This window comes from Patiria miniata, unplaced genomic scaffold (assembly GCF_015706575.1).
Source record: "Patiria miniata isolate m_02_andy unplaced genomic scaffold, ASM1570657v1 HiC_scaffold_11, whole genome shotgun sequence".
Taxonomy (NCBI): Eukaryota; Metazoa; Echinodermata; class Asteroidea; order Valvatida; family Asterinidae; genus Patiria; species Patiria miniata.
The window spans coordinates 179,999-194,602 of record NW_024037049.1 but is presented as its reverse complement, the minus strand read 5'-3'; the positions used below and the strand labels follow the sequence as shown (position 1 = coordinate 194,602).

The window sequence follows — 14,604 nt, the reverse complement described above, 5'->3', positions numbered from 1 at the left end:
TGGCCACTCTTCTGTCACTACCCACAGAACCATTGGTAACATCACTTGTAACACCCCTAATGTCATATATCTTATTTCTTGCAGGGTCTGTGGAGTGCAGTATGTAGGTGAGACTAAGAATACGCTCAAGAAGCGTTTCTATGCCCACCGGTCAACGGTCAACACCAAGAAACTAGACACCCCTGTTGGTCATCACTTCAACCTGCCTAACCACTCCATTTCTGATATGATTTTGCAGGGCATTGAATCTCTTGGCCATCGCAAGGACTCAGTTCGCCTCAGCAGAGAGAAAGTGTGGATGAATCGTCTTCGAACTATTCAACCACATGGTCTCAACATCCAACTTGGAAATGATTAATATTTTTCTTCCTCCATTGTCTTCTGTTACAGATAATCCACCTGGTCTTCATTGTTTGTGTTTCCCCATCTTTCCCCATCTTTCATCCCTTTCCACCTCCATACTGTTCCCCCCCCCCCCCGCATAATCCCCCTTCACTCCCACACTCTTTTGTCCGTTCCCACTCCCTGTGACCTTTGATCCTTCCCCTTTCTGGTCTCTCCCCTGTTCATACCAGACCCCTTGTGGTTTGCCATCTCCCTTTGTTTCTTTGTTCTCTCATCCACCCTCCCCTGCATCTTTCCACACCTTTCGCACCTAATCCTCCTTTTGTGTTTCTTCTTTCATCCCTGCATGTTTGTGTGCACCCCCATGTTAATGTATGTACCTCTGTCATTTCTGTTTTAGCCTCTGAAGAAGAACTTGCTAAGTTCGCAACGTCAGGCCACATTAATTTTTAGATTTATATATTTCAGGTCCACCCAGTCAGTAAGCAGTTTGCAGCAGTCTTACTTTTTTCATAAATATAGTTATAGTAGTTTGGAAGATTCCATATATCTTTTTATAGAAACATCTAGGGAGTTCCTCGGCTTGGGAGTACCTACCAGTGACGTGGAGGCGCCCTTCCCCATGGGCAGCTTACAGCTTCCTGGTTCACTTTTTTTTTGCAAACGGAGTGTCCCACATTATTATAAAAATAATAAGGAACTAATCATTTCCTGGTACGGTACGCGTGCGTGTTTTGTAGGAACGGTAGTACAGGGAAGATATGACAGCCCGCTGAAAAAAGTGAAACAGGAAACTTGCTCAGAGGTCATAATGGAAGGGCGCCCCCAGCAAAAGGTAGGTAAAAAGCAGATTTGCTCCATCCATGCACTCAACGTGATAACTATTTTTTTCTTTGGTAATCATGCAGATATGTAACATTTTATAGCACTTTATTATCTGATTAATAGCACCACTTATCTGCTTCATGGGGAATTGCCTAAAAGTACCTAAATTTTGTTGTTGATAGTTTACAGTACTATGCTAATGAGTTAATACTGTACAGGGAAATATATAGATATGATTCAGAGATAGGGGTGGTAATATGAACCATTTACCCAAACTATTTTCACTTTGCATCATGTGAATTATTGTTTATTATGGCTTCAAAATTGTTTTAAAGTAAATATTAAGAAGTTAACACAACGCTTTTAATGTAATGCATAGCTACTACAATTTGAAGGGGATCATATAAGCATTCTATTCATATTATGAGCAAAGGTAATGCGGATTTTTTCTTCAAGGCAAAAACTTGAGGAAAATTGTAGACTTTTGATGCAATCGCCGATAGAGTCCTTATTGGTTACATTGCCCGGTCTCCCCATGCCCCTCCCCCCAAATATCTTACATGATTATGGTAGTTGGTTTTCTCGGTCAATTTCGGCAAATGAGCAGCCAATTTAATTTTCGTGCGTTCGAATTGAAGCTATTTTGCCTCTCCAGTTGTTACTGCGTTTCAAATTCAGAATTCGGCCATTCAATGTCGTTTTGAGGCATTCAAATTCCTTTAGCACTGTGTTCAATTTAGCATTATCGTCATTCTTTTTCGTGACACACAATCATCGTTCAATTTAGCAAAGCTGGTTCGACTGGATATTTTACTGATTTTTTTTTTTTTCAATTTCGTAAAGAGGCAATCAATTTCGCTTTAAAGAGAATTCAAATAAGTACGACTAAAGAAATACGAATAAACAGATAAACTGTACTAGGCAACTGTTTCGTATCTTCACTTTAATTCAGGCAAACCTTGTTTTCTTTATTTATACTTCCAGTAGACTTTACATGGGGCCAATGAGGTTTTTTCTTCTTCTTTGTTTTCTTCTTCATTTTTTTTTTTTGGGGGGGGGATCTTTATTGGTTAACTGACCAAGACCACATTTTGTATTGTGTTTGAATGGGGTGTTTCTTTATGTTTTTCCTGGTTTTTTTTTATTGTTTATGTTGTTTCTTCCTCAACCATCAATCTGTTGGCGTGCCAGACATCTTGGCATATATGTTTGGGTATGGTTGTACCACTGCATGCACTTCACTTGGGTGATGACATCAACGCTCTGGATGGCTGCTTGTTGAAGGAGATCGCACCTCCACTGCTGCATGTTCATTCCTGCTTGCTGGGCAGCCTGTCTGTCTCCGACACGTTGTTGCCACTCAGGTAACCCAAGGATGCGTTCAACTGCAGCCTTGAATGCAGAGTGTGCCATCTCCGTGCTGTTCAGGAATGGGGAGTAGGGAGGGAGGCGCTTCAGCTGGATCATTGGGTTGGCACCTTCAGGGAGTTGGGCTCGCACGTGAGGCCTCGCATTGTCGTATATGAGGTAAATGGGTTCGTCGTCTGGGAAAACTGCATCACACTCTTGAATTGTGTCCGCAAGAAACTCCTCGAATCTCTCTCGAATCACAGTTTCGAATGCGATTCGGTGGTGCACCAAGCCTACTTCACTAGAAACAGCGAAGGTGACATTGCAATTTCTCCCTCGTTGTCTGTCGACGACTCGTCTTGCAGCGATCCCTCGTGGAGCTCTACCCTGGGAGCGTCGAGTCCAGACGTTATAACCTGTCTCGTCCATGAAGACTAGATGCGCCAGAACACCATGCTGCAGGAACCACTCACCATACTGGACGCGTTGATCAAGAACTTCAGGGGAATTTCTTGCATCAGGGACGTCCTCCACTAGTTTCAGTGTACCATCTTGGTACCATCATCATCCCATCCAAGGCCCTGGCTATGGTGGCAGTAGAAACCTGGGGCTACTCTGGCAGATGCTCACTCAAACTAGCCTTCATTTGTTGAAGTGTCAAGACGGGATTAGCGTCAAGGATGCCTTGCAGGTGGTTTCGCATGTCATCATCCATCTTGCTGTGGGTTGCTCCTCCTCTTGCCAGCGTCTCTCGCCTTCCAGTCCTCAAATATGTTGCAACAATTGATCTGGCTGTGGACTTGTTGATGTTCAAATTGACCGCAAGCTCAAGGTAGTCTTGCTCGTTTCCCTCGAAGGCCTCAATCAACCTTTCTCGATCTACCTGGGCCACTCTAGCGTAGCGACCACGAGCTGCCATTTCTAGAAATATGCGGGTAAAACTGTAGCGAAAGCTCGTCTTCGAAGTACATCGGCAAAGTGACTCAAGTGCCAAAAAGTGAACCGTATTTATGCCTTCAACATTCTTAAGGAAACAAAGCGTTTTTTAGATTGCACAAATTCCAGAAATGACTGCCCAAAAATGAATTTGAATGACTAAACACACGCCTCAAAAAGCTCCTGCGTATTTGAATGCTGAATTGTTAAATTGCGTGATTATTTTGTTAAATCGAATGACGCAACAGTACATTTGACTGGTCATAAAACGAAATCGAATGACCCTTTTCAGTAGCATTTGATTTCGCGCGAAATAGAATAGCGTAGTGGTTAAATTGGCTGCTCATTTGCCGAAATTGACCGAGAAAACCTATATTCTCAGATATTGATAAGTTGCTAAAAATCTCAACGTGTCACTCTATATTATCACTGACAGGTCTCCATTTATCCCCCTTTTATTCATGTATTCGTTTCCTTCATTTTTAAAATTAATTTCCAGTGTATTCGGCTATTTAACGTTTTTTCTTCCTAACTGATCAATGAAATCTCGCTCGCAGTTTACACGAGGGGTGCGTTCGATCATGGAGCTATGTTTATAGCTCCATGGTTCGATCCGGTTGTGGTGGCTGACCCGTCAGCTTTTATATTACCCGTGTTGACTCGGCCGGGTGAGCTAACGTTATTTAGCTAGCTACACGTGCGTTTACCTATCTACCGCTAAGGGCGCCCTTCCCCATAGCTCAATTTGATGACGTAATCGTGTTTCACAGGTCACCGTACAAAAAGATGCACAGTGTCTCTTCCCCTAGAGCTAGCCGCGCCGCGCCTGAAGCTAACTAGTAAAACTATAGCTTTAATTTTAAACTTTTACGTAGCAAGAGTAGCTTACTCAGTTTATTATTAAATTATGATTAGATGATTTCTTATTAAAATGTCTCAAAGAGAACGTTTGGAAGCGTTTTTACAACACGAGGAACATCTTCGGGTGTTGGCTACGAACGGTGAAGATGGATTTCTGAAGGAATTCATGGTGAGTGGTGAAATAAAGTTTTACACGCGTAAGTCTGTAAACATGTCAAGTTGTGAACGGACGGGATCGTAATGTTTTACGGCAACGAGTACACTACAGACTACAGTCGTTTTCCTAGTCAAGCTAGTTCCGGATAGCAAACATCATTCAGGCTGCGTTCGGCTCAACTACTCCACAAATTCAAGTGACATTGATTAAAAAGTTTACCTTGAGTGATGGAGAGAGACCACGAAATAATTTTCAAAATTTAAGCTCTTTTTATTTTGATTTTACGACGTAAAAAGTAGGCCCTACCGATGTCACTTTTCCTAGTTCCGGATCGGTTCAATCAGTTCCGAATCGATCAAAACTGCTTCACGCGAAAAAAAAAATAACGCGAGAATTTTTTTTTTCAGCCAGAACCAACCAAATCAAGCATAGGCTTATCTTCTGATAAAGTATTATTTCATTTTCCAAAAATAATTCATTCAAGAGAATTCCAGCAAATTTTAAAAAGAGAAAAAAACGTAAATGATTTTGAAACTTTTGTCTGCAGCGCAACGGCTCGAACTCACGCACGGACCGAAAATCTTTTGACACAGCACAGAATACGTCACACAAAATCGATGATAACGCACGTGTAGTTGGGTCGTAAGTGCCCGCGCTATCCGGAACTAGGCAAAAGCATACGGTCATTCGTTTGTGAATTTTCAAAAATTTGCGACTTTACAACTTATTTTTGATTCAACAAGCATTCGATGGAATAGTTTATACGACTGTAGTGTGTGAACAAAATATTCGAAATCACACGGTTCAAGTGATATAACGAGGAGAAAATTTATCGTCGATTCGCAGCTCCCTCGATTTTCTACAAACCGTCCAAACATGTCAAAGTGCGAGTCGGAAATCTGGCCAAAATTCCTCTTCTAAAGATTTTATCGGAAAAATCTTTGTGTAATCAAGGAGCTTACATTTTCCTTTTCAAAATGCACATCGTCCGAAATTTTTTTATTGGAGACTTATCCAAAAGAGGTAGGTTTTTATTTGAAGCTATCCGGAACTAGGACAAATCCGGAACTAGGAAAACGACTGTATTTTGCGGAACTTGCAGAACGTGCGGAACTCTGCAGAACTCTGCAAAACAATGAAGATTATACTGAACAGAGACAAAATACTCAATTGGAAAAAAGACTGACGTTCAAATCCCATTACTCGGTCCTAAAATCATCATAAATTGTAGCTGGAGTTACCCAGCCCTAAATTTTATCATTGGGTTGTCATTTAGGGCTTGAGTAGTCCGAGTAACTAGGACTCTACGAATTGCCTTTTTTAACATTTGGACATGGTCGGGCTATAGTAGAGTCCTAGGTACTGGTACGTAGCCTTATTGCGTTACTAATAACTGTTTTTGACCATTTTCACTCGTGCCCTCAATCAAAATCTTCAGATTTCACCCCCAAAACAGTCTTCAAACTGCCTTATGCGACCCTGTAGGCTTCAGTGGGAATTGGAAATATACAAATGGTGGTGGTTAGGTTTACATAACTTTTGGAAGAAAAGAGAAATTTCACCTTCAATTCGGGAAACATCCTTGTCACAAACACCTTGTTTGAGGCTGCCATTTTGAATTCAGGAAAAGTAGACTGGTGCATGGCTGGCTAGACTGTTTCCTGGCAAGCATCAGACAGACCAATCACAGGGCACTTTGATTTGTCACCTGACCAATCACAGGGCACTTTGATTGGTGACCAATCCAGTTGACCAATCAAAGTGCCCTGTGATTGGTCTGTCTGATGCTTTTCCACATTCAGTGATAAGAGTTCCATGTTTAACCCACCCAGGTTTTTGTACACACGCTATAGGCCTAATGCACAGTTTTGTGACAAGACAGCGGTAGCGACTGGGAACAAATCTGATTCTTTGATTGACAGCTCTTGTTAATAGACGTAATTGTTATGTCTTATATTAATCATAAAATAACGGGTAACCCAGAATCTACTTTAGGGGCTTATGTTAAGTCATTGTTTTCATGGTAAAGACTGTGTGGACAAGCGCCAGTCTACGCGGTAGAAGTCAATCTGCTTTTCCCACGCTGTTGCCGGGCGGGGCTTTCAGCCATGCCTTGCGGTTTCGCCCACGGTATATAAAAAGCCGTGCGCGGAGTGGGAAAATCAGTTCATGTTCGTGTTCAGAAATCAGTTCATAGTTGGAGATCATGGTTCGTGTTTTTGGAGAAAGTTCAGAGCAAACTTTTGAGACATGCCAGTGCCACTTTGTGTTCGTATATTCGCCGGAGTTGCGTGAGTTCAAGTCAAGCCAGAGTACCCTGGTCTAGAGACGTCGACTGAAGTGAGTAATTCTTGAGTTTGGAGTGGTATTTCGGTCCAAAGCTGTCAGTTGCGGTTTTGGCGTTTCGTTTACCCATCGTCTTTGGAGTCATGGAGGAATTGACCGTACTCCGCTGTTGGCTAGCGCGTGCATAGCAGATTGGCCGCAATTGTTCTCCTGTACTAAGCCAGAGTGTACGCCGATAGTGAACAGCGTAAGCTGAGGGAATTATTAAATTGTACTGTTTAGTTGTACTGTTTATTTGTACGGTCTCTTTGTACCGTTATTCTAGTTTAACTTGAGACTTGTTGTTGTAAAGTAGTGTTGAAATACTTGGTTCACACAGAGTAAGGAATTGAGTGCATGCATTTTGGGTCACAGTGTTGGGTTGGAAAGAAAACCCGCTCAGTGAAAAAACCCATGATTGTTCGGCTAACTTCCGTTGTGAATTCAAGTATCGAGACAAGTGAACACAGAGTCTTACAGCGTGGGGCCAGTGACCTTGCATGTAAACATCGGTGGTCTGGCCAGTGTTAGGCTGCCGAGTCATTCATTATTTTTGTAGAGGTTCTTCAGTCATTCTATTTTAAAGAGGCTTTCAGTTGAGTCAGATTTGAGTTAATTTCAGAGTAATTCGGAGCACAGACTATCAGCAACCAGTTAGCGGTATATTTTCCCCAAAACGAGCTCATTCCCTAGGGCCATTAGATTGCGCGAGTAGTTTCTAGGGTCTAAGGTACCATTTGGACTTGGGAAACCGGGTGCGTTCGCCTCAGACGGGTGTCGTTATTCCTGGGGCTCCAAGTTTGAATTCGACTCCCAGGAAAAATTCGCCACAGTATGTAAAGTACGTGTAATGGGTCCGATACCGTGGGAGGGGGCATCTTTATCGCTACAGAACCAACATTAAAAATGATCACAATAATACAGTTTTAAAGTGAATAAGTGTATTATCCTCAACAACTCCTGTGATTTTTTTTCTGGAGAAAATTCACCCTGGAAGACCTTCAATAAAAAAAAGTTCCGCATTTTACCCACTCAGGTTTTTGTACACACGCTATAGGCCTCATGCACGGCATGTACAGTACGTGTATCATGGGTCCGATGCTTTTGGCCTGGGAGGGGCATCTTTATCGCTACAGAACCAACATTAAAATGATCACAATATTTTTATTTTAATGTGGATAGGTGTCTTACATCCTCAACAACTCCTCTGATTTTTTTCTTGGGAAAATTCACCCGGGAAGACCTTCAGTTATAAGAGTTCCGCAGGTAGTATCCACTACCGTGATAATGGGCTTGATATTTTTCGTTTTAGTTTTTTTTTTTACTGATACATGGAACATTTCGTCGGTCGCACCGTGAACCGGCGTATCTCAATTTTTTGCTCAATTGTGTTTTTGTCATTAACGTTATTATTTCATCAAAGTGCTCGTGTTCAGAAAGTTTTATTCCGATCGGAGTTCTAATTAACTAAGAACGCTAATTAGACTGTGTGGCATATCTCTAAAAAATGATAAATGCCCCACTATACGCCACTTCACACGCTAATTCCCATAGTGCTATGACGTCACAAAGGCGCATTGACATGAAAAATTTGAATTAAGCGTTTCACGAACCGACGTATCTCCGTATCTGGCACACGGCCACTATTAAGCGCGTTGTATGACATACAATAAACATGATAAAAATCTGTTTCACGAAGTGACAAATAACTTTGGAACTGAATTTCTCAAAAACTAAGCAACTCAGATGCACACGGATTGCATACAATAAAGTTCAATCTATAATTTAATAGCAAAAACGAAACAGTTTGAATTCTTACACAGGGAGTATATGGAATGAGCCTACAAAATAATGACCAACTTTAAATCGGTTTTTCTCGAAACACAAAAAAATGCGATACGTCGGTTCGTGGTGCAGCCGACGATTTATTAGTTTCTTTGAATTCTCCAGCTCAAATCCCTGCCTGCTTCGGCAGGACATAACCCACTACAACCATACATAAGTATGGGCTTCAGATGTTTCGGCCATGTTTTTAACTTGTAGGCCATTTTGCCAGGTAAGCTACCTGCTGTCGAGCGACACTGAAAAATCCACTACCATGATGAGGGCTGAAAATATTTCATTTTTGTATTTTGCAAAAAAATAGTTAGTGGCCTGACGTTTCGACCCTAGCAGAGTCTTTCTCGAAGGCTAAACATTTTTAGCCTTCGAGAAAGACTCTGCTAGGGTCGAAACGTCAGGCCACTAACTATTTTTTTGCATTTATACCATAGGTCCTTTTGGTTGGTAAGCAGTTTGCAACAGCTAATTCTATTTTTCATTTTTGTATTTTGTAACAACTTTGGAACTCATCTGTTCCACACTCGCGTGTCCGGCCGGAAATATTGCATTGTGGACACATGGTAGAGAGCACCTTACTTCAGACACTTTCTCGAACATTGCAGAATATATGCAATATCCAGTTAGTCCAGGCAAAATAAGGTTTGACCTCACTCAAATTGCAACAGAATTGTTTTTACCACAGTGCATTTCTATAGGCCAGGTTAGGCCCTAAGGTCCCTAGAATGATATATAAAAGTCCTAAAAAATCCAAGTAGTACATCCTACTTCAGTTTAACTTTCTAACATAACGCATATGAGTGACTGAATAATCATGAGGACATACAAAACAATGTACTAACAATCCAAAATGACTATACCCTAAAGTTGTGTGCATTTATCTTGTCTCCAGAGATCATTCAGTATAGTCTTGCTAAACCTCAGTATTGATTAGCTTCAAATTCACCAAGTTGCTTACTGGCACAGTTACTCTATTAACACCTTATGGAAAAATCATGTGAACAATGATAACATTGTGATATTTAGCCCAGCAAATAAAGACAAACGAGGTGTCTGTAAAATGGGCTAAAAGGTAGGGTAAGGGTTGCCTAACTTGGGAAACTTGAACAAGTTCCCAAATTCATTGGTAAAATAACAACATTTCGACATTGACATATTTTTTGTAAGCAACAATAATCTCTTAGTTTTGTGGATTTCCTTAAACTTGTTCAAGTCTCCCACGTTAGGCTAATTTTTATCCGAATTTACGGACACCTTATTTTTCCCCCTGTTTTGTTTTTTGGGCTAACTATCAAGATGTTTTCATTTTTCACACGATTTCCATTTAGTTTTGTTACTGTGCAAGTAAGTAACTTTGTGAATTTGAAGCTCATCAATACTGAGGTTTGTCAAGACTACTTCATGATATCTGGGGGAAATGTAAATGCGCGCAACTTTGGAGTAAAAGGTAGCCATTTTGGATCTTTATTATGTCCTCATACTCATCCGGTTTCTTTAGAAAATGTTATTTAAGCAAGGACAGGTAAGTAGAATCCCTAAAATATACTTTTCCCCCAAAAAATACCCAAATATGTGAATAAACATTTTTCCTGGCCAATTTCACCAAGTTTTCATTTAATTTGACGCCTGGCTCATTCAATTTAGATTGAAATTGAAAGATCACACAGATCGTCATTCACCAATCAAAAAAAGAATCATTCAATTTCAATATTCGAGCATTCTATCCTCTTTTAGCTGCAGTTGTCCCTGTAAAAATGCATGCAAATTAAAAGTACATGTATCACGTTGATCATTCAATTTCGTCTGAACCAGTAGTAAGCTGAGTACAGAGTACTCTGAGTACTTTAGGGGTCAAGTCCAGGTCCGAGTCCAAGTACACTATGACGAGTCCGAGTCCAAAGCACCGAGTAAGAAACCATTCAAGGCCAAGTACTGGGCCGAGTACCTAAGTTCGAGTCTGAGTCCGAGTTCGAGAACAATACCAAAAAAGTACACAAATCAATTTAACAAAATAAACGAATAAATTAAATAAAATAGAAACAAACACAGCATGCTATCTTATCTTCTTTACCAACTGGTTGACACTAAACAACTTTTTATTAGTGTAAACAATGTAACAAATAAAAAATTCATAGAAAACAAAATTCATCAAATCAATGAATGAACTGGCACTCTTTGTTTTCACCTGTAAAAAAAAAAAAAAGACACCTGAAGTATTAGCTATTTTGAAGAAACCTTTTTCCAGACAACAAAGTACCCAAGAAAAACCCAAAATTTACAAAACCAACCAAAAAGCGAGACCTCAATTGCTGGTTGTTTGTTATTTCAATTGTACACAAATAGTCCTACATATTGAAAAACTGTGAAGAGATGAGCGAACGAACATAAGAAGCATGAGCGCGGATAGCTCCCAATTCATGAATGTTAGTAACATTGGGGAGGCGGGAACTAGACTAAGCCGTAATGCAGGCTGCAACCGCGCCATCGTACTAGCAATGCGTTCCAGGTTGAGCAATTGAATCGATTAAAAAGAAATGAACTGGATGTGTACTCCCGATTACTGGGGTCGAGTACCGATTACCAAACCGTCCAGTCCGGTTTTTCGAGTATGAAGAATCGAGTACGGGCCAAGTCCAGCATTTTTTTGAGGACTGATAGTCGAGTACGGGCCGAGTACCTGTGTGTACTCGAGTAATCGAGTTGTTACCGACACTGCTACCCGCACCGTCCCAGTACATCGAGACATCAGGATTTTTTTCCATGGTAGAAATAAAAATTGGCCCTATACTTCTGTATTCATGAAGGTGATGATCTTTAAAATTATTCATTTGGCCGGTCTGCCCAGTTGCCTCTGTATAAACTTTGTCTGGTGTATGTATCAAGTTGCCGTCACACCAACCTTTACCAGAGCAACCTGAGGTACTGGATGTATTCATGTTCATGCAATTTAACATCTGTGTAGATCCATGACTCGTTCAGAGCCGGGTATTTGTACCTGTACCCAGGTCCATCAGAGCTGACTCCAGCACTCAAGAGCCGGGTCCAAGCATGCCTGCAGTGCAGCCAGCGGAGATCACAAGTTACTCAGCACTCTGGTCATATCATAGGAGTCAGGTTTTATCAGACTGCCTAACCCCGCAGCTCGCTAGCGGGGAACTTACGCATACGCATTCAGTGTACAAATTACTTGCTGCTGGGTAAGCTTGACTCCTAGTGCGAGCATGCTTGGAACCGGACCTGAGTGCTGGAATCGGCTCTGATGGACCAGGGTACAACAGGTACACGTTGGTACAATTAGCCAGCTCCGATCGTGTTTACCGGTACCGGTACGTGTGTGGTGCATCATTCTACACGGTCGGCGGTCGGCGCAGTAAACAAAATCATAGGCAAGGAACAGAAAATAAAGTAATAAACTCTTAAATTTGCTTTTAATAACACAATATCCATAGTTTCGCTAGAAAAAGCCAATCATTATAGAATAACATGTATTGCACACCAAAATTCACGGAGCAAGGACCTTGAAGGTGACACATTTACCATTACTTTACATGTAATTGCAAGGGCTTTTGTGTTTTATTGAATTTTCCGGGAGCTGGTTCCGACTACATGTAGAACCACTTCTTTTTTAGAGAACTGGAACCGGCTCCAGAAATTCTTGAACCGCCCAACACTAGTGCTTACTCCTTTATCTTTGGTACATCCTGGGAACTAATTGTACGTGGATACTGTCACATGTAAGTTGCATTTATTGGCTACTAAGGGGAGCAGTGTACATGTAATCTTGTTTTTGGTTGTTTTGCATAATTTACAGGCACTCAAGCAGCAGTCTATGAGGTATAAGACAGAAAAGACTTACCCTTCTCAGGAAGGGGAACGTGACTGCAACATACGCAAAAACAGATACAAAGATATATTGCCATGTGAGTATACTACCTTGAAATTATGAAAGAAATATGTCCTATTCCTTATTTCCCATTCAGTTGCATGTGTACCATATATGGGACCCATACAACTGCAGAACCTATCAAATAATACGGAACATTTTCTGTAATTCTCTGCTATTTCGAGAAAAACTTTTGCTTAATAAAATGGGGGGGGGGGGGGCAAAATTGACGGAAAAGAAAATGCTCTTCATTGATGATTTACATAGATGTATTGGTTTGGCTGGATATTTGATGCATGCATTGCATCTACATGTATAGGAAAATTTGGTAACAAACCCCAAATCCAAACACTCATTTAACCAAACGGGGTGAGACTGTAGACTTGATGTAGATTTTATTGAATGCATGTAGAGCAGGGATGAAACTTTTTTAATTTATTCAGAATTCTGACTTGCCGAATTTTGTTCCAAAAGGGTAGGGGAAGGGGATGGGAGAAGGGTGGGGAACGGGGTGGGGGAATGTGGTGATGGTGGTGATGTCGTACATGTACATAAATGTAAGCATTTGATCTTTTAGTTACATGTACCGGTAGTTTAATATTTCAGTTTGTTGGGTAGGGTGGGGTAGGGGAGGGTCATGTGCGTCGTTAAGCCAAGGACGTTATTTTGGGCGTTGTTTCGGGCGTTGTTTCCTCCCGATTATTACATCAGCTGTTTCAGGGATGTTTGAGGATATGCAGGACCAGGCTGATTCTACATCATCTGGGAGGTCGCCAGATGGTCGCCAGAATGACCCCTGTTCCGCAGGGGTCATTCTTAGGTGTACTTTAATTCATTATTTACACCAGTGATCTACCATCTTATATCCCCAAAACTATTTTTGTTGATGTTTGCAGATGACTCTACTTTAACATGTAGCAATTGTTGCATGCATGCTAAATGCATGCTGATTGGTTCAAAGCAGAAATCTCCAATACAATTGAACATGTACATAGCTGATACTGGTAGTCTTATTGTTAATAGCAAAGTGTTGTAAATGCTTGGGAGTTATTATTGACAAACCATTAAGTTGGGGCCCACACGTTAATAAATACATACACGAATGTAAGAAAAATAGTTTCGTCTAAATTGGGTATGTTAATACCCAAAGCAGCTTGCACACAATTGTTGTAAGCTCAGTTATGCCAACTTTTAAATACTGTTGTACTGTATGAGGAGGAAGATACATTTATCTCACAACAATATTCTCCACAAATGTCTAAAGAAAGCCGCACGGACGATCCTTAAATGTACCTTCCTCACCCCTTCAGTGCATATGTTTGCTAGAATAAACTGGGTCCCATTTTTTTAAAGAGTTTATTTTATTTATTTTATTTTATTACCTTCATTGCACAAATACATTAGAAATGACATGTGGTGCAAAAGGGAAACCCCGAACAGGCACACAGGCCCACTAAATGGGGACTCTTGTTCACACATCAAAACCGAAAAACAGGGGACAAGGACAACAACAAGCAAACAATCAAAGAAAACAAGGAAATACTGTTCAAAGAAAAAACTCAATAGAAAAAGGAAAAACTACGATTAAAAGCGGCCACAAATTTTTGCACTAGCATAATAAAAAATATACGGGTGAACTCTACCCAAATTACACATCACTGGCTAGTGAGTAGTGGTCAAGTACAATGTAGGCCCGATTTAAAAAAAGAAAGCACTTGTGGATTTCTTAGGTTAGATGGAATTTCGTTCCAGGAGTTGTTTATGCGGTTAAAAAAAGTTTGCCTAAAAATGCCAGTTTTACATTTGTTGGGAATAAAAGTGGGAGAATCGGAGGATGTCAGATTGTGGAAATCAGTGTTGCGGAAGCTGACCTTATCATAAATTGTGATAGACGTCAAATTCTGGAGGCCCTTGAAAAAGAGAACATTGGTCTTGAGTTTGCGACGATCTTCTAGGCTTAGGAGGTCTAACTCTTTCAGACGCTCCTCGTACGAGGCAGAACTTCTCAGAATAGATTTGGTGGCATGTCTCTGAACTTTTTCAATCGCATTGTTAAGGCCTTTAGCATGAGGATTCCAAACTT

At 40.8% G+C, this 14,604-nt stretch overlaps 1 protein-coding gene across 1 annotated transcript in view; it reads left to right on the top strand.

Annotated features, from left to right (window-relative positions):
• Positions 1-4,244: 4,244 nt before the first annotated feature.
• Positions 4,245-14,604, top strand: part of LOC119741229 — a gene marked incomplete at its 3' end in the record, with an annotated part of 34,230 nt that continues 23,870 nt past the window's right edge. Inside the window, 2 exon segments of the mRNA XM_038216972.1 lie at positions 4,245-4,486; positions 12,450-12,558. Of these exon segments, the coding sequence (XP_038072900.1) occupies positions 4,388-4,486; positions 12,450-12,558 (208 nt within the window).